Raw genomic sequence first — 24965 nt, 5'->3', positions numbered from 1 at the left:
TTCTATCAGCCAGTCCCCAGCCCAATCACCCAGGGCCAACCCCAGCCTGTAACCCAAGCAGGCTTAGGCAGAGTGCAGTGAGCAGGAGAAAGGTAGAACAGTGAATACAGAGAGAGAATCCCTCTTATTTCCTTGAATCTGCTTGAGGATGGCAGCGGCTCTCCATTAAATCGATGATGCTGATCTTAGCTTGTTTTGTACATAATGTCGCCGCCATCATTTCTTATGATCGGAAACAGCTTCTGGACATCAGAAAAGCGATCACTAAGCTCAATTTGGATGGAAATTACAACTTAAAACGAGTCAGCAGCCCTGGACGTTCTGCTTACTCCAAACCAGGCCTTAATCCCCAGGACTTGAAAGAGGAAGCAGCGGCGAAAGAGAGGCAGGCGGGCCGGCACCCTGACGAGACTAGGTCGGCGAGAAAATAGACCGCCATTGCCCTTTGTTCTATTGGTGAACGTGTACTGTGATATCCTATGTTTCTCAGAGTCGTGGCTGAACAAGGACACGGTAGTAAGTCTCGCTGGTTTTTCCTACGCATCGCCAAGACCGGACAGCAGACTCGGGCAAGACAAAGGGAGGAAGTGTGTGTGTCTGTTAAGAACAGCTGGTGCGTGATTTCTAATGTTAAGGAAGTCTCAAGTTTTTGCTCGCCTGAGTTAGAATACCTCATGATAAGCTGCAGACTATACTATTTACCAAGAGACTTTTCATATATATTTTTTGTATGACACAAAGACCCCAATCAGCGATCAAGAAAATGCACATTAAGAGGCGTCGTTTCTCGTGGCTTCTCCATAATTCATTTTTAACAGCATGTTACCTGTGTCAACTCTAAATCTAATCTCAGCTTGTTACCTATATAAAAGACACCTGTCGACAGAAGGAATCAATCAGATTCCAAACTCTCCACCATGGCCAAGACCAAAGTGCTCTCCAAGGATGTCAGGGACAAGATTGTAGACCTACACAAGGCTGGAATGGGCTACAAGACCATCGCCAAGCAGCTTGGTGAGAAAATGACAACAGTTGGTGCGATTATTCGCAAATGGAAGAAACACAAAAGAACTGTCAATCTCCCTCGGCCTGGGGCTCCATGCAAGATCTCACCTCGTGGAGTTGCAATGATCACGAGAACGGTGAGGAATCAGCCCGGAACTACACGGGAGGATGATCTCAAGGCAGCTGGGACCATAGTCACCAAGAAAACAATTGGTAACACACTACGCCGTGAAGGACTGAAATCCTGCAGCGTCCGCAAGGTCCCCCTGCTCAAGAAAGCACATATACATGCCCGTCTGAAGTTTGCCAATGAACATCTGAATGATTCAGAGGACAACTGGGTGAAAGTGTTGTGGTCAGATGAGACCAAAATGGAGCTCTTTGGCATCAACTCAACTCGCCGTGTTTGGAGGAGGAGGAATGCTGCCTATGACCCCAAGAACACCATCCCCACCGTCAAACATGGAGGTGGAAACATTATGCTTTGGGGGTGTTTTTCTGCTAAGGGGACAGGACAACTTCACCGCATCAAAGGGACGATGGACGGGGCCATGTACCGTCAAATCTTGGGTGAGAACCTCCTTCCCTCAGCCAGGGCATTGAAAATGGGTCGTGGATGGGTATTCCAGCATGACAATGAACCAAAACACACAGCCAAGGCAACAAAGGAGTGGCTCAAGAAGAAGAACATTAAGGTCCTGGAGTGGCCTAGCCAGTCTCCAGACCTTAATCCCATAGAAAATCTGTGGAGGGAGCTGAAGGTTCGAGTTGCCAAACGTCAGCCTCGAAACATGAATGACTTGGAGAAGATCTGCAAAGAGGAGTGGGACAAAATCCCTCCTGAGATGTGTGCAAACCTGGTGGCCAACTACAAGAAACGTCTGACCTCTGTGATTGCCAACAAGGGTTTTGCCACCAAGTACTAAGTCATGTTTTGCAGAGGGGTCAAATACTTACTTCCCTCATTAAAATGCAAATCATTTTATAACATTTTTGACATGCATTTTTCTGAATTTTTTTGTTGTTATTCTGTCTCTCACTGTTCATATAAACCTATCATTAAAATTATAGACTGATCATTTCTTTGTCAGTGGGCAAACGTACAAAATCAGCAGGGGATCAAATACTTTTTTCCCCTCACTGTATGTATGTATGTATGTATGTATGTATATATACTGCTCAAAAAAATAAAGGGAACACTTAAACAACACATCCTAGATATGAATGAAAGAAAAAATATTTTTAAATACTTTTTTCTTTAGATAGTTGAATGTGCTGACAACAAAATCACACAAAAATAATCAATGGAAATCCAATTTATCAACCCATGGAGGTCTGGATTTGGAGTCACACTCAAAATTAAAGTGGAAAACCACACTACAGGCTTATCCAACTTTGATGTAATGTCCTTAAAACAAGTAAAAATGAGGCTCAGTAGTATGTGTGGCCTCCACGTGCCTGTATAACCTCCCTACAACGCCTGGGCATGCTCCTGATGAGGTGGCGGATGGTCTCCTGAGGGATCTCCTCCCAGACCTGGACTAAAGCATCCGCCAACTCCTGGACAGTCTGTGGTGCAACGTGGCGTTGGTGGATGGAGCGAGACATGATGTGCTCAATTGGATTCAGGTCTGGGGAACGGGCGGGCCAGTCCATAGCATCAATGCGTTCCTCTTGCAGGAACTGCTGACACACTCCAGCCACATGAGGTCTAGCATTGTCTTGCATTAGGAGGAACCCAGGGCCAACCGCACCAGCATATGGTCTCACAAGGGGTCTGAGGATCTCATCTCGGTACCTAATGGCAGTCAGGCTACCTCTGGCGAGCACATGGAGGGCTGTGCGGCCCCCCAAAGAAATGCCACCCCACACCATGACTGACCCACCGCCAAACCGGTCATGTTGGAGGATGTTGCAGGCAGCAGAACGTTCTCCACGGCGTCTCCAGACTCTGTCACATGTGCTCAGTGTGAACCTGCTTTCATCTGTGAAGAGCACAGGGCGGCAGTGGCGAATTTGCCAATCTTGGTGTTCTCTGGCAAATGCCAAACGTCCTGCACGGTGTTGGGCTGTAAGCACAACCCCCACCTGTGGACGTCGGGCCCTCATACCACCCTCATGGAGTCTGTTTCTGACCGTTTGAGCAGACACATGCACATTTGTGGCCTGCTGGAGGTCATTTTGCAGGGCTCTGGCAGTGCTTCTCCTGCTCCTCCTTGCACAAAGGCGGAGGTAGCGGTCCTGCTGCTGGGTTGTTGCCCTCCTACGGCCTCCTCCACGTCTCCTGATGTACTGGCCTGTCTCCTGGTAGCGCCTCCATGCTCTGGACACTACGCTGACAGACACAGCAAACCTTCTTGCCACAGCTCGCATTGATGTGCCATCCTGGATGAGCTGCACTACCTGAGCCACTTGTGTGGGTTGTAGACTCTGTCTCATGCTACCACTAGAGTGAAAGCACCGCCAGCATTCAAAAGTGACCAAAACATCAGCCAGGAAGCATAGGAACTGAGAAGTGGTCTGTGGTCCCCACCTGCAGAACCACTCCTTTATTGGAGGTGTCTTGCTAATTGCCTATAATTTCCACCTGTTGTCTATTCCATTTGCACAACAGCATGTGACATTTATTGTCAATCAGTGTTGCTTCCTAAGTGGACAGTTTGATTTCACAGAAGTGTGATTGACTTGGAGTTACATTGTGTTGTTTAAGTGTTCCCTTTATTTTTTTGAGCAGTGTATATAAAAAAAAATGGCTTATGTGCTGCGTTTAGACGAGAGATGCAAAAACCCTGATTCAAGTCCGTTTAGTTAGTGGGACAAGAAACCAAGAAAGATTGTGACATCAAAAGTAAGCCAGTAAGAAGGTATGCGTTGCTATGGTAATTTCAGTAAACAAACAGTGCATCCAGTAGAAAACAACACTACAGCAGACGCAAAAGTTGAAATATTGGAGTCCCTTCTACAGTTGCTGCTGAAGGCATTCACCACCAGCCTCAACAGCATTTACTGTCATGCTTTCATTGAAAACAATGACATCCGGTTTGCCGTCTACCTCCTACAACGTAAACGCAGCATTAGATAGACCTCGTGTCATCTGTCCCATTATGGCGTTTATGAGAACATGGCCAGCAGCAAAAAAATATATGTGTACAGTAACTAACCCAAGATACACCACCAGTGCTGTTTCCAATGGGAGCAAATGACAGCGGGCAGAACGAGCAAAGAGATGGACAGAGGCAAGAAGGAGCTAGCGAGATCCCATTGGCGATTTCTAGCATGTATTTGCATATTTCCGTTAGGGAACCCCTACTCTGTGCGCATGTGCAATAACTAAATTCGCCCTTGCACTCCTAAACAATGCCATTTCAAATACACGTCTACAAAACTTAGTCCACTCTGCTCGTAACAGATTGTAGTTTTGAGAACAGAAAACTGTATTGAGATCGAATGTTTCAAAATTAGCATAATGTGCCCAGTTTCACTTAGCTCCAGTTTCTCCCATTTCCCCCCATATTTGGTGGTGAGAAGTTCTAAACCGATGCTTAGATTTATAAATCCAATGAGATCTGGGCCTCGTTACCCAGAGCCCTCATAGCGTTAAGATCGTCGTTAGAACCATTTTACGATGTATCTTTAGCAACCGCAGTGTTTCCCAGAGCCTTCATGGCTCTGGTGCATGGGTAAAATCACAGAGGAAGCCAAGCCAATCTAGTAAAAAATCCATGTTAAAAGCTGTTGTGATAATTGCATTTTTTGCTCTTTGATCTATAACCCATTAGTTCATTTGCCAGCATGATATACAATAAGGCCGTGACAACAAAAAGACAACAGTCACACAGTGCCGGGAATAAATTCAACTACACATTTTTTGTTTCATCACAAAACCGGAGAGCAACATCTGTCTGGTGAAGTCCACAAAGCAAATATTGCATGTAACAAACATGGTCAAGCAAGTTCATTTTCTCGACAACTACTGATTTAGAACCACGGAGTTACCACAAGTCAGCACAAAGACAACTGGAGCACTGCCGTTATTTCAGCAACATTTTAACTTAAAAATCGAAACATCTTCAAATCAACAAGGTTATATACGCTTAGTTTAACACACTGAAAACAAACTTAAAGATACCAAAAACGATTTAGTCCAATCAATGTTGCTGAATATCATGTTGCTGTTTATGCTACTGATTTCTGTGTGTGTGTGTGTGTGTGTGCATGCCAGGAAAACTATTTTTTTGACTCACCCTACTTGTATTAGACTAGTTGAACGCCAATGCCATCCTCCTTTCCATCATAGAGTATGCTTTTAGTTTTTGTTGTCATATGCTACCTAGCTAAAATGCTTGCTAGCCGAACTTCCTCGCATGGGCAACAATTCACCAGCTAAGTTAGCTACCTAGATAACGTGAGCCTAAAAGGGCAAGTCTACATCTAGAACTTCAATAATCTCAGGCCAGTGGCAAAAAAAAATAATTTATGGTTAGATCAGAATCGCTGCCATAATCATTTGCCTGTAAAGAGGATTAAGTCAAGACGACAAGTCCAAATCGCCATCTCCATCCACGGCTTAGGAAAGGGCCAATTTAGAAAGCAAGCTATTGCAGGACTTCAACACAAGTAGACCAGAAATGAAAATGAGGTTTTTCTTAGGATGTGATTTGATTGGTGTGAAGCCAAATCAAAACTGGCCTCCCTTGGGCTGTGTTTTGCTGCACTAGGACAACCCACAGTTGAGCTCAGCTGAACGCTGATTGGCTAATTATTTTTATAATTGTTTTATCAAGGGAGGCAAAATGTTTGCAGGCATCAATCAACCAAATGTTATGACCGCAACATGTCATACTATTTTGGTCCAAACAGCACCAGATACATGGGCTACGGGCTACACATACTGAGACAGAGGGGCACGTGTCCCTCGCTCAGATGATTTCTCTGGTGAGATTCAGCCACTTGCGAATTAATAGAAAATTACGAAAACACAAGAGAGGGATTTTTTTATTAGTCAAATATTTGGGGAAGCCTTGCTTCCCTTGGCAACCATGAATACATGTCACAGCTCACAATATATAATTCTAAAACAATTTATAAGCGTTTTGTGTGAATGGGCATGATCATACGATATTAATTGTTTCATTTAAGTAATGTATAGGATCTAATGTAATATTTGAAAAATGCATTTTGTCAAGCTTAGATTTATCCAAAGCTGAATCTTATCCAGTATAAATTGGAAATATCTGCAACACTATAAACGCCAAGCCATTGTCAGAGTTCAGCAGAACAACAATAATCAGGGTTGGGAAGTAACTGCATGTAATCTGATTACAAAAAAAACTAACTGTAATCAGTTACGTTACCAGCAAAACTATTGTAATCAGATTACAGGTACTTAAAAAAAAACTAGAGATTACTTTTTGGATTACTTTTAAATTCAGAAAGAATGTTTGAGAAAAAATACATTATGTCATATTTCTGTTTTCTCTGACATTCAATTCAGCATTGAAAAAAGGCGCAAGTTGGAATTTGTTCCGCCTGCAAGTCTGACCACAAATCAGAGACCTCTATGATGACACACACCAAATGCGTTTAATGGATAATTTGTGTCTTCTTATAATCCCTTTTAAGGGCAAAGTAATCCAAAAGTAACTGAAAGTAATTGGGGGGGGGGTTAAATTGATATTTTTTTATCATTATCAAAATGCCTAAATCTTCCCAAAAATAAGATGGAATACAAAGATGCTGGCCCATGTTGACACTTAAAACTGCTGTGCCTGTCACCTACTACCATAACCCGTTTAAAAGCACTTAAATATTTTGTCTTGCCCATTCACCCTCTGATTGGCACACATACACAATCCATGTCTCAATTATCTCCATGCTTAAAAATCCTTCTTTAACCTGTCTCCTCCCCTTCATCTACACTGATAAAAGTGGATTTAACAAGTGACGTCAATAAGGGATCATAGCTTTCACCAGGATTCACCTGGTCAGTCTATGTCATGGAAAGAGGTGTTCCTAATGTTTTGTACACTTTGTGTATTGTGGTGCAGTGTGCTAAAGCACTGAGGAGGATAGACTGGGGTACAAATCTTGAAATCAATTAACATAACATTACGAAAATGTTTAGTTTGTAGATTATTATGTTTTTATCTTTATTCATAAAAACTAGTCTGCGAAATGCATAGGACTAGCCTACGTTGCACATGAAACACGGCTATTAGTCGCTTATGACTCAAGCGGCATCGATTTCAACACCAGTGAACTGGACAGCTCCCCTAACAGGATCATGTGAAAAACCGAACACGCCCTCTTACAGGTTCACTACCTGTTTGTTAGGAAACAATTTTTAAAAAGCTCATAAATAACGATGCATCTGGTACGATCATCATAATGCTTAAGTTACATCGCAACTGGGAAATGTGGCCCTGGCTCATTGTTTTATCTGTGGCAGCGCCATTGAAGCCATCTACATTTTGAAGTTGTCCATTTTCTTCTTCTACTACTACTGAGTTGGCAAATAAACTGAAAAGGGTGCATACTGCCACCTGTAGTTATGGAAGGTTTTCTCAGGAGTATAATTAATTGGCTGATCTCTCCTGATGACCCAGATGGAATCATGTGATCCTTCCTTAATAAATCCCCATGGGAAGTCCCACCCAGTTGACTACTACCAAATGGTGAAAGTCCTCAATGGCGCTGTCCTTGCTAAAAAAGGATTTTGGGCAATCAAAGTCCTCAATCTATCTCTCTGCTCCATCCTTACCGCTTGATGTGTGCCAAAGGTATTCCGCAAATTTGACTCAGAATTTTTTTCTGGACACAGCATTCGAAAAAAATCCTGGTTGGTTCTACTCCTATCATTGGCATAGGTGCAACCTGGTATTGCATTTGGAAATGCTGAAAAGTTATTATTATTTTTTTTTTACCTCTGAATGTCTGATGCTATTTGCATGTCATGACAATGTCGTTTCATTTGGAAATGGTCATTGAATAAACTATGGTCAATGTCCACGACGTTAATTGAGCTTTAAATAATAGGTAGCAGCCTACTTGTAGATACAGGCTTTTGCACTGTAACGAAGGATACAATCACAATTCTAAACTTGCTATTCCTCTCAATTAGCTAGGTTAGCCGCCGAAATATCTTTTTTTGACGTCGACACATACGCTGTCGATACCTTTTAAGGGATTGGCTGTTTCCAGTCAGCTGTGACCTGTAGCTGCACCAAAGCAAAGCCTGCACATTCACAGCCAATTTTACCACTTGGGCTATAGGCTACTGCAGCAGTGGCATTGAGAGTAGGCTACTAGTTTGTGTCGGGTCCGATATTTGCAACTGGTGATACTTATTGCCATGAAGGATTTAATTCGTTTTATTAGCACAGTTGGAATGGCTTGGACGACTTTTCTCAGTGCCATCTAAGATACAGTCCGGACTGATCGCCGTGAAACTCCACATCTTCAGATTCTGCTTCATTTGTTAGATACAACGGGTGACCAGACACGACCATGGATACCACTGTGAATTCAGGAAGAAATTCCGAGAAATCTCACCTCGTGCACGAGATGAATGCCAAAATGTATTCACTGAAAAGGTAATGACATTTTTTCCCCTTCATGTTTGAGCTGTGATTATTTCATATGAAGCCAAAATAATGTAGATGTTATGATATTTGGTTCATTCTACATGCCATATTCCGATATTTTAGGTTGCGCATTAGCCTACAAAGAGGGAGAATATATTTATATTTTGTACAATTATACAGACATACAGTAGACCGGTCTATTTTTTTATTAAGTAATTTTAAGGGTTTATTAAACTGAAATCTTTAGGCTAAGGTGCAGGGTGTACACTACTGTAGGTGTACACTATTTATCGTGTGCTGTGATTGTTTAAAAAAAAACTGTAGTTAGTGTAGCTTATTGCAATTATTGGAGACATAGGCAACCAAAACCAAACTGATAGTCCTGTTTCTTGAAAACATGCGGTAATGCAACGAAAATGCATGTTACCATGAAGTAGGCTACACATCCCATGCCGGGATAGCTCACGCTGCACATAGAAGACATTCACATTTGTAGCCTATAATTTCCAAGGATCCAGTGTAATAGAACGGTAGTTGCCTAATTTAGCTTTATTCACGCTGAGTCTATTCTTAACCTGTCCGGGTGCTGCCAGTAAGCAGGCAGTGTGTGAAATGTTTTGTTTGAATGAACAAATTGTTTCCATGCTTGGCTTCGTTTTGGACAGTATTTGACGGATGGCCCGAGGGAAGTTCCATGATCACTGGTAAAAACTCATCATCTCTCATTACGAGATCTGATGGGAGAATGGCGAAACACCCTGAGACCTTAGCAATTCTATTAACTCATTTTTATCCGTCACTTTTAAAATGTTCAGCTAGAAAATTGTCGGCAATTTTATTTAGTGAGCTATATTTTTTGTAAAATTACAATGTGCTGCCTATAGATTTTTAAGAGAATCCTTGAAATAGTTATCTATTTAAAATGTGCATGGGGGGAAAAAGTCATGTTTATAAAAAATAACAAAGCTAAATAAATTATTAGGTCTACCTATTTGTGTAAAAAATGCTAAATACAGTCTAACCTAAACGAAAACTTAGTCTATTTTAGTAGCCTATTGGGTTTAATACTTTATTCCCAATGGTATAGCAATTGTAACCGCAAAAACATAAAAGGTTGATTTGATTTCAGCACCATGGACAGCAGTCGCGTTTAAAGACTAAATAATAATTTGTCCTTAACTGACTTTCCTAGTTAAAGCCTAAATAAAAATTATAAAAAAACATTTGACAAATCCTCGTTTTTTTGGTTATTGACTTAAATAGAAATAATAAACTTATATTGCAACAAATAAACGATAGAGTCATTGATGTTTTATTGATTTTGTGAATGTATTGAAATATGAATAGCTAATATCTTATCCTTTGGGATGTACATGTGGATCATCATATGGGAATTGGGCCTACACTGGATTCACAGAGTGCTGGCGAGACCTGGCTATCTCCAAGGAAATGTCATAACCCACTCGGCAAAAACTAGTTGAATAAACATTGTTTCCACGTAATTTCAACAGATAAAAAATAATAAAATGTATGATGACGTTGAATCAACGTAGAAAACTGTTGGAATTGTAAAAAGACAATGTAAGGCATTTGTCTTTTTTTCACCCAGTTTGTAACCTAAAACCAATGAAAGGGTGACGTGTTTTGTTGAATTCACCATCGTTGACAACTGAACCAAATGTAAATCAAAACTAGACGTTGAACTGATGTCTGTGCCCATTAGGAAGCCAAAAGTGTGTTTAGTTAATGGCATTAATAGGCATATAGGAAATTCCCCACGATATTATATATATTTATTTATTTGCCTTGTGTTGGGTTTAAGTGGACTCACATATGTGTCCTTTGTATTTAAATTGCAGTATGATTTGCTTAGTCAACCCCACCATATAATTTCCCCACAGAAAATGGAACTAATTGTATATATTAGCATCAGGAAACACGTGTTATACGAAATGTGTTTTATGTATACAGACATTTGTATAGAGCCTAAGAACGGTTTTAATGTCTTTAATCAAATGAAATGATCCGAAAATGCTATTAGATTTTAATAACATAATTTCATTTTTAGTTAAAGATCCCGAACAGTTATTCTGATTGCCATAATATTTTTTGTGGTAGAAATGCTCACATTTTTAAAGTACCTTTTCTCTCACGTCTAACTACCAGGCTAAGTGGGCGGGGAGCTTATATTCATGAGCTCGCCTTGACTGACAGCTCTTTGAAATGCCAATGTCAAGAAACTTGGATATAGTGAGCAGGGTTGCAGTAAAATCATCTCAAGCTAATTTGGTGACAATCAATGGAACTCAAACAACATTGAAATTGCATCGATGTCAATTATTTTTATCTCCCGTTTGCCTTGCCTCTTGTGATACACTTCACAGCAGCACTGAAGGATGTGTTGACATGATAACTCCTTTTGTTCCATGCTGGCTGAAGACCTAGCTAGCCAGTAACTAGATAACACCAGAAACATATAAGTATCTTTGCCATAGATGAATAGTGCACATTTTTATTTGTTGACACCCTACAGTCAAGTTTTGGCACCAGTAGAGTAGGGATCTAGCTATACTGCTCCCCTCTGCAAACACATTCTCCAATGTTGGTTACAAGTAGGTACTTATTTAAATTAGGTAAGAGAATACCCTAATAGAATTGGTTTATTAAAATGAGAGTTATGATGTCAGCCTATCCCCATAATAATTCTGAATACAAGTGTTTGGCGTGGGGGAGGGGACCAGTAACTTTATGATCAAACTTTATCAATGTAGAAGCAACAGTCATTGTTAATACTTTGGTCATCATACTTTGAACTGGTTTCATTCGAAATGTCATCCAATTTAATGAAAAATATGATTTTGACTGTTCATGACCTTTGGATAACTCTGTCACGGATTTTGACCCTCCATAAACACCAACACAATATAGTTATTATTTAACGCTATTTGCCATTCTGCTTACCCTTACTAAACCAAAGCGATAAAAAATGTACAGATAGGCTAATTGGGTCCTATTATGTAAACGGTGCCAGTGAGAGCAGTGTGCATTCAACAATGACAATAGGACTTGGATACAATCTGAGCTTTGATATTGTAAAACAGAAGTAGAAATGAAATAGGTTGCTTGACTGCCCCATGCATTCCAAGTCTGGGACAATAATTATGAGAGCGAGACTGATGTTGCAGCAGGTAACACCAAATTTGGAAGTATTGCAGCGTGAAATGGGGAATGTTTATGGCATCTTTATTTAAGTGTGCACACAGTGTGTGGGGATGAGGGTGTTGCAGTGTCCCTGTGTCTTCAGATCAGCAAAGCAGGATGGTCTTTACAGTCAGTCACCCATGCCTGAGAAATCTTTGCTGCAAGCTGTGCATGTATTCTTGAAAACAATATTACCATTTGGGAGAGGATGGAGTCAATATAGCCTATGTGTTTTTAAAGGCCCAGTGCAGTCGTCAACATGATTTCCCTGTGTTTTATGAACACTATATAGACAAAAGTATGTGGACACCTCTTCAAATTAGTGAATTTGGCTATTTCAGCCACGCCATTGCTGACAGTTGTATAAAATCGAGCACACAGCCATGCAATCTCCATAGACAAACATTAACAGTAGAATGGCCTTACTGAAGAGCTCAGAGACTTTCAAAGTGGCACCGTCATAGGATGCCACCTTTCCTACAAGTCAGTTCGTACAATTTCTGCCCTCCTAGAGCTGCCCCGGTCAACTGTAAGTGCTGTTATTGTGAAGTGGAAACATCTAGGAGCAACAACGGCTCAGCCGTGAAATGGTAGGCCACACAAGCTCATAGAATGGGACCACCGAGTGCTGAAGCACGTAACACGTCTGTTCTCGGTTGCAACACTCACTACCGAGTTCCAAACTGCCTCTGGAAGCAATGCCAGCACAAGAACTGTACGTCGGGAGCTTCATAAAATGGGTTTCCATGGCCGAGCAGCTGCACACAAGCTTAAGATCACTATGCACAATGCCAAGTGTCGGCTGGAATAGTGTAAAGCTCGCCGTAATTGGACTCTGGAGCAGTGGAAACGCGTTCTCTGGAGGGATGAATCATGCTTCACCATCTGGCAGTTCGATGGCGGATCTGGGTTTGGCAGATGCCAGGAGAAAGCTACCCGCCTCAATGCATAGTGTCAACTGTAATGTTTGGTGGAGAAGGAATAGTTCCAGTGAAGGGAGATCTTGACACTACAGCATACAATGCCATTATAGATGATTCTGTGCTTCCAACTGTGGCAACAGCTTGGGGAAGGCACTTTCCTGATTCAGAATGATGATGCCCCGGTGCACAAAGCGAGGTCCATACAGAAATGGTTTGTCGAGATCTTTGTGGAAGAACTTGACAGGCCTGCACAGAGCCCTGACCTCAACCCCGTCGAACACCTTAGGGATGAATTGGAATGCCGACTGCGGGCCAGGCCTAATTGCCCAACATCATTGCCCGGCTTCACTAATGCTCTTGTGATTGAATGGAAGCAAGTCCCCTTAGCAATGTTCCAACAACTACTGGAAAGCCTTCCCAGAAGAGTGGAGGCTGTTATAGCAGCAAAGGGGGGTCCAACTCCATATTAATGCCCATGATTTTTGAATGAGATGTTCGACTAGCAGGTGTCCGTATACTTTTTGTCATGTAGTGTATATTTCCACTGAGGTTAGAATAATACTGTGAAAGTTATGATAATGCCCTTTTAGTGTAAGAGTTGTTGGGAAAAAACACCCAAAATTTCTGCCTGTTTTGGTGGGATGGAGTCTTGGCCTGCCTGGTGACATCATCAGGCGGTAAATTAGTTAATAGACCAATAAGAAAGTGAGTTCCAAACCTCTCTGCCAATAACAGCTAATTTTCAGTTTTCCCCTCCCCACTCAGACCACTCCCAGACAGTCCTATCAAAATTCTTGCTTGAGAAATTGCTTTTTGATAAGAAGCTATTTTTGTTTATTTTTTACCATTTTAATTGAAAGCAAGGTACTTAGCCTAATTGCTACCCAGAAATGATTTTATATTGAGATAAAAACATCTGCATTGGATCTTTTTAAATGGATGGAATAAAGATGAAATGACAGATTTAAGAATTTAATTAGGAGAGAAAATGTTATAGGCTACAATTTGGATGCAACTGCAGAGCTTCTTCTAACATCTTAATTGCAGACATCAGTGCAAGGTGTACTGGCTGCTGTCCAGCATCAGAGTGTCAGGTTCTGTAGACAGGCTGAGCAGGCCAGTTCCCTTGTCTGAAAATCGGAAACTCTTTGATTAATCATGCTTGAATTTGGGGCCTCGTCAGTCTGGCTAACATTAATGGCTATTGGCCTTATGACAGACCTATTTTCCAGGCGTCCCACTCAATAAAAGGCACCAAGGTAATAGCGCTCTGGCGTCACATTTCAGATTGCTGTCAAGATCTTTTGTACCAAATTACCTCAAGATTCCCCGCTCCCGCCCGTCTCTCTATTATTGAAGATGATAGTAAAATGGGCCACGAAAACAGTAGTTCATCAGACTTCATCATATTTTGACCAGCCCTTTGAACAACACAGCACCATGATTTATTACATTTCCCAAAATGTCCCTAAATGATCCAACATGGCATGTGATAGGCCAATGCCAACGTATCTACAGTGCCAACGGCTCTCCAGGATGAGGAAAGCAAACAGAGTTTCATTTTCCAGCTAATTAATCGTTTGCTGACTAATCATTTAAACAGCAGGCCTAAACAAATAAAAACTAAGTGTCTTCAGGCTGTCTTTTCAAATGTATTTCTTAAAGGCCTAGTGCAGTCATGTGATTTTCCAGCTTTTAAAACCATACAATGCCTTCAGGAAGTATTCACACCCCTTGACTTTCTCTTTCTCGAAGAGCTTTGCACACCTGGATTGTACAATATTTGCCTTATTTCTTTTCAAAAATCAATAAATACTCTTCAAGCTGTGTCGAGTTGGTTTTTGATCATTGCTAGACAGCCATTATCAAGTGCTGCCATAGATTTTCATGACGATTTAAGTCAACTTTAAGCAGGCCACTCAGGAACATTATGACGTCTTGGTAAGCAACTCCAGTGTATATTTGGCCTTGTTTTTTAGGTTATTGTCCTGCTGAAATGTGAATTTGTCTCTGTGTCAGATGGAAAGCAGACTGAACCAGGTTTTCCTCTAGGATTTTGCCTGTGCTTACCTCTATTCCGTTTCTATTTATCCCCAAAAAATTCCCTAGTCCTTGCCGATGACTAGCATATCCATATCATGATGCAGCCACCACCATGCCTGAAAATATGAAGAGTGGTACTTATTAATGTTGGATTTTCCCCAAACATAATGCTTTATATTCAGGACAAAATTGTATTTCTTTGCCACATTTTTTGCATTATTACTTTAGTACCTTATTGCAAACAGGATGCATGTTTTGGAATATTTATATTCTGTATAGACTTCCTTCTTTTCACTCTGTAATTTAGGTTAGTATTGTGGAGTAAATGCAGGTTGTAACACAACAAAATGTGGAAAAAGTCGAGGGGTGTGAATACGCCGAGTCTCTCCTCAGGCTCTTTAGTCTGCTTGTCTTGAGCACAGAAACCTGGAAATACATTTGCTCAATCATAGTCTACACCAAATATATTATACGTGTATCTTTACTTGTTTAAAAAAAACGATTGGATTTTTCGTTTTTAAATCTACAGTAGCAAGACAGTTGAAGGAAATAACATAATGCAGTGCGAGAGTTAGTTTGGGAGGGAGAAGAGAGACCAATAGTGTACAAGACCCTGCTGCAGAACCATTGTAGAACATTTAACTATTTTGCATTCATGTTTGATTCTAAATCTATGCTCTAGAATTCATCCAGATTGGACAAGATGTAAAATATTTACTGTGGGTAAGACATTCCTGTGTAAAACTGTAATGAGCCTATGTTGCGGCTTTGTCAAATATCCATCTTAGATTTTTGATGAACCAGTGGAGGCTGCTGAGGGGAGGACGAGGCAATATAAGGCTGGAGTGGAGTGGCATCAAACCATGTGTTTACCATTCAACTTATTCCGCTCCAGCCATTGCCACGTATGTATGTCAGACGGACATTTGAATAGCCTCCATGCGTTGGGTTAGGATGTTAGGATGTGGGGGTTAGGATGTGAGGGGGTGTATTTCTTCTCATGTCCCCATGGTGTGATTAAACAGAAGCTGTTTTCCACTCGGCCGGCTCCTTTTAGCCTGCGTGTCCCTGGGTGCTGGACTGATTGAGTCGGGGCCCAGAGTTGGGTTATCTCCTGGAAGCCAAAATGGAGTTTTTCCACCTCATCATCCTCATTGCACATGGAGAGAGAATAGTTGCGGTTTGTTTTCTTTTTTGTGTATTATTTTCCATGTATAATTATTTTTGTTTTATATATTATTATAAATACTCAAACATATTGTTAATTTATATAATACTTGATTATACATTGCTTTGGCAACAGTGGCAACCACCCATTCATGCCAATAAAGCATTTATTGAATTGAGAGAGATTTGCTGATTGAGATGTAATCAGATCTCTGTGTGTGGTGTGGGAGTGCGCTACATTCTCAGATGATACAAGCAGACAGGGGCTGAACATCAACCCTAACAAAACCATGTGTATTTTTACAATCCATACATATGAAAACATCCAAGTCCATTCTATATACTTCAGGTTGTTATGCAGTATCATCTTTTATGAAAAGAAGATCATAAGACAGGGCAGACCTACTGTATGTATGTTTTATAAATGATGTCATTTCCTTTCCCATCCCAGTTCCTTTTCAGACTCCAAAGTAGACTATCCCAACTTCCCATTTGAGAACGGAGATGTGGCTGGTGCCATTGAGCTGAAGCAGCCTGTAGGCGCCCATTGCCACGAAAACAAAGCAGTGAGTGAGGAGAACCATGACACGCTGCTGGCTAAGAAGAAGCTGTACATCGCCTCCATTGTGTGCCTCATCTTTATGATCGGAGAGATCATAGGTAAGGCTGGGTGATAATATTCCTGTCTAAAATGCTCTTTCATACCTAGGGCCAGGAGCTTTTCCTATCCAGAAACAACTATGGCCCCTTATTAGAAGCTATTGACTGCTCAGATCAGAGTAATGTTTTTTAATTCCTAGTCACATTTAGGAAAAACTATTGGCCATAAACTGTAATCTATACAAACTATGAGTAGGTTCCTTAAACTTTGAAGTCAAGGGGAAGTTTTGTGGCGGTCACTGCCAGTGAAACTGGGGTTAAGGCCATCTGAGTCACAGTAGCACCATGGGCACTTCTCTGTAATGATGTTTTAGAGGCTACTTGAAATGCATCCAGCCTTTCTTGTCGAAATCCTCCCCTGGAAAAAAGACAAATGTCCTGTCAGCCCAAAGGAAAATTAAGAGGAGGAATAAGTGATGAAAGCATCATCAATAGCATCTAAAACAAGGGTACTCAAGTACTATTTAAGAAGGTCCGGTTACACATTTCCTAGGTGGCAAAGGTCCGGCTGGATATTGTCATTTATTGGCGTAGTAATAAACCCCCACCTCGCAACCATGTGACCCCAAACTGTTCACACCCCTCTTGTTGACGGACAAAAATTAAAGCAACTTTCGCCCAATTCTACATGTTTTATGGGGATGAGATTTGTTTTGCCGTTTTAATGCTATTTTCCTGCAATTCTACACATTTTCCCATATCTTGTGTGTTTATATGATACCAGGGGTCAAAGCCTGACGTAAACATGAATATTATGTCTCTGAGACATCTCCATTGTGTCTGTATCTACAGGTGGCTACCTGGCCCACAGTTTGGCTATTATGACGGATGCAGCTCACCTCCTGACTGACTTCGGCAGCATGATGGTCAGCCTGTTCTCCCTGTGGCTCTCCTCTAGACCACCCACCAAAACCATGACCTTTGGATGGCACCGCTCAGGTTAGGCCCATGACGTACCAGCTTAAAACATCTTTGAAGATACTTTCCCTTTTACCATTTAGCCACCAGAACACATGGTGAATGTTGTCATAGCTGAATAGTAATAGCCAGGGTCTCAATGCTCTAAAACCTTTCCATTGGTCAACAGATGCATGGTACTGATTGTCACTGTCTCCAACCCCCCACAGAGATCCTAGGAGCGCTGGTGTCAGTGATGTCCATCTGGATAGTGACTGGGGTGCTGGTTTACCTGGCCATCGTTAGGATAGTCAAGAACGACTTTGAGATCAACAGTCAAGCGATGCTCATCACCTCTGGTTGTGCCGTCATAGTAAACATCATGTGAGTGGTTCATTATCACGGCTTATAGCTTAGCTATAATCATCTGCACTTGATTGGGGAACAAAATACACATAGTGAAGTAAATACCTTAGCTGGGGGTCAGCCGTTCAGCTATGTTGTCTTTTTAATGTTTTCTTATTTTTTATCAGCGCATATAAACTGAAGGATAAAGGAACTTTAGACGATGGACATGTATCATCCTCTATTCCCTCCCTCCTGTAGCATGGCGTACATCCTCCACCACTCCACCACCTTCCATGCCCAGAGCTCAGGCTACCAGCAAATAGACGAGAACGGGCAGAGCCATTTGGGTCCCAGCCTCTCCCATGTGGGTCACGGCCACTCCCACGCCCTGCTGGGTCATGGCCATGGCAACACCAGTGTGAGAGCAGCCTTCATTCACGTGTTGGGAGATCTCCTACAGAGTGTTGGGGTCCTGGTGGCTGCCATCGTCATCTTCTACAGGGTCAGTAACAAATACTAGTGTTTACACCTTACAGGACACATTTACATTATGGCTCATGTTATACTGTATTTATTTTACAGTATATCATTTTTTTTAACCTGTTTTACACCCAATTTCATGGTATCCAATTGGTGGTTACAGTCTTGTCCCATCGCTGCAACTCCCGTACGGACTCGGGATAGGCGAAGGTCGAGAGCCGTGCGTCCTCCGAAACACAACCCAGTGAAGCCGCACTGCTTCTTGACACAACGCCCGCTTAACCCGGGCGGAAACGCCGTACACCTGGCAACCGTGTCAGCATGCATTGCGCCCGTCCTGCCACAGGTATCACTAGTGTGCGATGGGACAAGAACATCCCTGCCGGCCAAACCCTCTCCTAACCCAGATGACGCTGGGCCAATTGTGCGCCGCCCCATGGGTCTCCCTGTCGCGGCCGGCTGTGACAGAGCCTGGACTCGAACCAGGGTCTCTAGTGGCACAGCTAGCACTGCACCACTTGGGAGGCCCATACTGTATTTATTTACAGTGCAACATATTCATGTTCACTGAAAATGTCAGGTTCTTGGACAAAAAGTCATAAATTGACCTCTAACAATATACCATTGGGAGATATACAACTGTTGTGCTATTGATGTCGCTCACTCAGTAGGAAGGGGTTAATGTCTCATCACCCTGCAAGATGTTGCTCTTCCATTAGAAACCCTCCCTGTGATCTAAGTGGCCTAATGTGTTATATCAGTAGAGCAGCACCCCATCACTGTCTTCTGCTTGCGTCATTCTCTCTCCTGTGGACCTTCTGTTGCAGCCTGAATACAAAGTAGCAGATCCCATTTGTACCTTCCTCTTCTCTGTGTTTGTCCTTGGGACCACCATCACCATACTCAGGGATGTTTTCAGGATACTCATGGAAGGTAAACTCAACTCAACAGCCTTTTCTGTTTCTCCTGCTCTGAAGTGAGCCAAGGTGAATTCAAACAATACAATTGTTTATCCAGACATTTCCCTCAGTTTGTAAATTCATTTATTTCTAGAAAAATGCACAATAAAGCATTGCCTCGAGTTCCATTAGCTTTTTTTGAATGGACTACTAATGGGCTAGCCCTCTGTCCTCATTCTACAGGGGCTCCTAAGGGAATAGAGTTTAACTCAGTGAAAGAGGTGTTGCTGTCTCTGAAGATGGTGAAGGCTATGCACAACCTGCGCCTGTGGGCCTTGACCGCGGGACAGACCCTGGTCTCCGTCCATGTAGCCATCGGTGAGACCCAGCCTCCCTTAGTCTGACACATGACATCACTCCATTTAGATTGTGCACACACAATCTACCATGTTGATTCACACGTTGCCAGTAGTGGCCAACAGAAACCAGTTGACACAAGCAACTAAACCATTAGACATTACAGCCCAAAAAGCGCGATTGTTGACATCTGTTATGGCCATTGTTGTTTCCCAGAGGAGAATGCCGATCCCCAGAGTGTCCTTAAGGAGGCTACAGAGATCCTCCAAACCAAGTTTGGTTTCTACAGGACCACCATCCAGGTGGAGCCCTACTCTGATGACATGGCCTACTGCACTCACTGCCAGGATCCCATGGACTAACAGCAGTGGAGGCTGCTGAGGGGAGGACGGCTCATAATAATGTCTGGAACAGAGCAAATGGCATGGCATCAAACGCATGGAAACCATGTTTGATGTATTTGATACCAGTCCACTCATTCCGCTCCAGCCATTACCATGAGCCCGTCCTCCCCAATTAAGGTGCCACCAACCTCCTGTGACTAACAGACTCACAACTACCATGGAGACAGGAGAGCTGTCATTTTGAAAGGAAGTGGGTACTGTATACATACAAAAGCATACAGTGCCTTCAGAAAGTATTCATACCCCTTGACTTATTCCACATTGTCACATCCTGAATTCAAAATGGAATAAATATATATTTCTCTCCCATTTACACAATACCAAAGTAAAAACATGTTTTTAGAAATTGTTGCAAATGTATTACAAATGATTACAGCAGACCTGGATTGTGCAACATTTGCCCATTTATTCCAAGCTCTGTCAAAATGGTTGTTTATCATTGCTACCCAACCATTTAAGGCTTGTCGTAGATTTAAGTCAAAACTAACTTGGCCACTCAGGAACATTCAGTGTCTTCTTGGTAAGCAACTCCGGTGTAGATTTGGCCTTGTGTTTTAGGTTATTGTCCTGTTGAAAGGTGAATTTATCTCCCAGTGTCGGGTGGAAAGCAGACTGAACCAGGTTTTCCTCTAGGATTTAGCTCCATTCCGTTTTATTCTGATAACTCCCCAGTCCCTAACGATTACAAGCAGACCCATAGCCACCACTATGCTTGCAAATATATATGTAGAGTGGTGCTCAGTAATGTATTGGATTTGCCCCAAACATAACACTTTGTATTCAGGACAAAAAGTTAGTAATTGCTTTGCCACATTTTTTTTGCAGTATTACTTTAGTGCCTTGTTGGGAACAGAAGGTATGTTTGGGAATATTTTGTACAGGCTTCCTTTTCTCTCTGTGAATTAGGTTAGTATTGTGGAGTTACTACAATGTTGCTGATCCATCCTCACTTTCTCCTATCTAGAACTGTTTTAAAGTCACCATTCGCCTCATGGTGAAATTCCTGAGCGGTTTCCTTCCTCTCCGGCAACTGAGTTAGGAAGGACGCCTGTATCTTTGTAGTGACTGGGTGTATTGATACACCATCCAAAGTGTAATTAATGACTTCACCATGCTCAAAAGGGATGTCTGTCTTTTTTGGCATTGGAAAACCTACCCGGTCTTTGGTTGAATCTGTGTTTAAAATTCACTGATTAACTGAGGGGCCTTACAGATAATTGTATGTGTGGGAAAGAGATGAGGGAGTCATTAAAAAAATCATGTTAGACACTTATTGCACATAGTGAGTCCATGCAACTTATGTGGCAAATGTACTTGTGCCAAAGCATTTTGTATTTGTAAAAAATTTGAAAAACATAATTCCACTTTGACATGGGGTATTGTGTAGGTCAGTAACAAAATCTTAATATAATCCATTTGAAATCCAGGCTATAAACACAACAAAATCTGGAAAAAGTCAAAGGGTGTGAATACTTTTTGAAGGCACTGTAATTGTCAATGTAAGCTAGGAAACACTGTGCACCAACACCATGAGACCAAAAAACCATTTTCTGATCCATCATCAGGGTTACAGGACATACTGTGTGTATGTGCACCATATCATGCCGAATATTTCAATATAAATACCATCCATTCAGGAGCTATTGATATTCCAGAAAATGGATTTCATGCCAAGAAACTGCATCTCAGGGAGGGAGACATGTTAAATAGGAAAATATTATGAATGTATCAGCACATATTTCTAATACTGTATGCCATTACTTCACCAGTCAGTGCTGATGTCGTGCATTTTTAGACTTAGCCATGTGGCTTTAGCATTCCCTCATTGACATGGTGCATTAGGGCAACAGCACAGTGTAATAGCTTGTCTCTGAGTTATTTGAAGTAATACATTGATATTGACGTAAGAACCTGAAACCAATGAGATTTCTGTCTTACCCAGGCCTTTATCTGTGCTTCAGTTGAGGGTGTCTGCCAAATGGTAGCATTTATATTGTTTACAATGGAAAAGAGTTCTGGTTCAAATTAGAAAATTGATTATGTCAGTGTGAGAGCGCTTCGTACAAGCTCACTCAGAGGAGGAATCCTTAAGACAGACCAATTTACAAAAGGAGTTGGTCGATTTTAGTTTTAGTATTGTGGGCTGTGTTCATCTACGCTCCAGGATATTCCCTAAGCAGATATAGCAAATAGACTGGCTGATACTCACAGTGCTTTATTCCTCATTTGAAACTCACTGGAGCTAGGCTACATTGGAATGTGTTGAAACCGTGTTGTTAAATTACCCCTCCAGTTATGCAGTTTTGTTGACATCATAGCCCCGCCTGGACGTTTTCTTGCACTGTTTTGGGATGACACAAGCGAGAGGTCAAATGAACAAATCCCGTCTCTATACTCTCACCTATCCACATTCTCAAAAAGCGTACCCAAACCCACTCCTCACCCACTCCCACGCTGTCATAGGCCTACATGCCATGGAGCTTTGCACAGGGTTTTTGTTTATAGTTCCAGTGCCTCCACACTGCCTCAACAACCTTCCTACATTCCAGAGAGGGTCAGTCAGCTTTCTACTCCATACCTATACACTCCCGCCACATGCATGCGCGCACACCTGTCAGCTTCATAAAAACAAACCAGCAAATAAGTAATGATGCATCTCTTCAGAAAATGTACAGTGATAAGTGTATTGTACAAAAAAGGTCAACCTGTGACACTGTGAAATATAAAAGGCACTCGCCGTTCTTGTTGTACTTTGATGCCTGCAGTCAAGTGTCAATATTGTAACCTGCACTGAAAATTAACAAATGGATACATTCTTCACCGAACACTTGCATGAGTGTTTATTATTCCGATTGTGTAATAAGGATATCTTCATACGACTGCCCATATGACTATTTGGTAGGGATTACACTTCTAAATGTCACTGAACTATCCACAAATCTATTTTGATCACTTTTGATAAAAGGAAAATATAAAATCAAATGTAAATTTTTTATTTCCGTTTGTAAACCATATGGAAAAAAAGATCCAACTGTAAAGACGCAGTCAAAAGAACAGGACCCAACTGCCAGTGTATTACTTTTGGACCAGAAAGTGGTTCCAAAGCATCTTTCACCCAGGCAAGTCTACTCAAATTCAAAAAATATAACATTATTTGTTCACCAACTAAGTGTAATGTTTCAGAATGCTGTCTTGTATTGTATGAAAATTGCAAATATGCCAAATAGCAGTATTTCCTGTGTACGATGTTGTGTAAATATATTTGATTTATTGTATAAAATCAGTCTGAAGTCCTGTGTGTAAATGTTTGGTGATATTATATTAAAATGACTGGTCGCTGTTTGATATTTTATGTGTGGTGAGATTTTTGTAAAACTTATTTTCAGAGCTGTAAACTTTACAGGACAATAATATTCTTCATTAGTGTGATTCCAGATAATGCAGAGTCATAAATCTCCAGTCACAATCAGGACAACTAATTACATCCTGAGATTACTGTAGTTTACTGTACAGAGCAGCAGCAGGAAATATTCACATATCACCATTACTACGGCTTTGTTCGAGAGCATCGAATCAGTGATGTATCATGGGTAAATTGTAACTAACTGACTGATCTGCAAATAGTAATAAGTCGTTATTGTCAGTCGCCTGCACTGTCGGTTGCAGTGTCGAACAAGCCCAGAGTAGGCTATCACTTCCTCACTTTGGCCGTGTTCGAGAGCATCAAAGCGACTGCAGGCGACTGCCGACTGACTGATTTACAAATCACCTTGCATCATAAATAACGACTCATTATTTGTAGATCAGTAAGTCCGAATTTACTCATGATACATTGTGGTTTTGATCCTCTGGAACATGGCCGTAGTAATGGTGATATGTGACTCAGTGGCAGTCGGTGCCGTTTAAGATGAGGGAGGTTGATTAAAAAAAAAATGTATGAACATGGCCTTAGTTCTATTATGGTATATTGGATGACTGTCATTCATATTCCATTCACAAAGCTCAATGTAACATCAATAGGTTTAGGTTACTACATGATACTCAAATTTTCCCTATATCCATCATGAGGTTGCTACAACCTAGCCTATGAATGAAAGTTTACAAAGTAGGTGCACAGGTCGAGGGAATTTTGAGTAATCTGTACTGGTACCCCCTGTAATATAGCCTCGCTATTGTTTAATTATTTGTTACTTTTATTTCAAAAAAAAAGAAAAAAATCATTTTTTACTTATCACTTATGTTTCATTGTTGGTTCAGGGCTTGCAAGTAAGCATTTCACTGTAAGGCGCATGTGACAAATACAATTTGATTTGATTTAATCAAGGTGACAGACAGTTACACATTCAATACCGCCTTGAACACCCTGGCCTGCATCTAGCCTCTAGGGTGTAATCATTAGTCCATCAGTTGAAAATGAGAGTATCTATTAGACAATGTTTACGCCCGTTTGCTTCAGTTTAAGAAATGTTTTTTAACCATATCAGTGGAATGAATACACCCCTGATCACACGCAAACAGTTGACTTTCATAGTAGCCACATAAAAGCAGCAGGATCACTTTGCTTATTGTATATATAAATTCCTTCTCGCAACTATCTACGCACTCTCCTCCTCTCACCTCTTCGTTTGTGGACTTCAGTGCACAACACATCAGCTGTCCGTGACCAGGCGAAAAAACCTTTCCAAGCCAAACTTTCATACTGCTCAAAAAAATAAAGGGAACACTTAAACAACGCAATGTAACTCCAAGTCAATCACACTTCTGTGAAATCAAACTGTCCACTTAGGAAGCAACACTGATTGACAATACATTTCACATGCTGTTGTGCAAATGGAATAGACAACAGGTGGAAATTATAGGCAATTAGCAAGACACCCCCAATAAAGGAGTGGTTCTGCAGGTGGGGACCACAGACCACTTCTCAGTTCCTATGCTTCCTGGCTGATGTTTTGGTCACTTTTGAATGCTGGCGGTGCTTTCACTCTAGTGGTAGCATGA

General features: G+C 41.5%; 1 protein-coding gene across 1 annotated transcript; it reads left to right on the top strand.

The window, feature by feature from the left end:
• Positions 1 to 7978: 7978 nt before the first annotated feature.
• Positions 7979 to 23314, top strand: LOC106571440 (proton-coupled zinc antiporter SLC30A2). Its single transcript, XM_014144545.3, has 8 exons — positions 7979 to 8597; positions 16374 to 16582; positions 17375 to 17521; positions 17710 to 17863; positions 18086 to 18329; positions 19135 to 19240; positions 19450 to 19584; positions 19780 to 23314. Exons 1-8 carry the CDS (start codon positions 8512 to 8514, stop codon positions 19923 to 19925), a joined length of 1227 nt encoding a protein of 408 aa, XP_014000020.3. The 5' UTR covers positions 7979 to 8511; the 3' UTR covers positions 19926 to 23314.
• Positions 23315 to 24965: the final 1651 nt, after the last annotated feature.

This window comes from Salmo salar, chromosome 15 (genome assembly GCF_965601325.2).
Source record: "Salmo salar chromosome 15, fSalSal1, whole genome shotgun sequence".
Classification (NCBI taxonomy): domain Eukaryota; kingdom Metazoa; phylum Chordata; class Actinopteri; order Salmoniformes; family Salmonidae; genus Salmo; species Salmo salar.
Note: the sequence above shows the minus strand (reverse complement) of the source record. Positions and strands in the feature narration are given on the sequence as shown.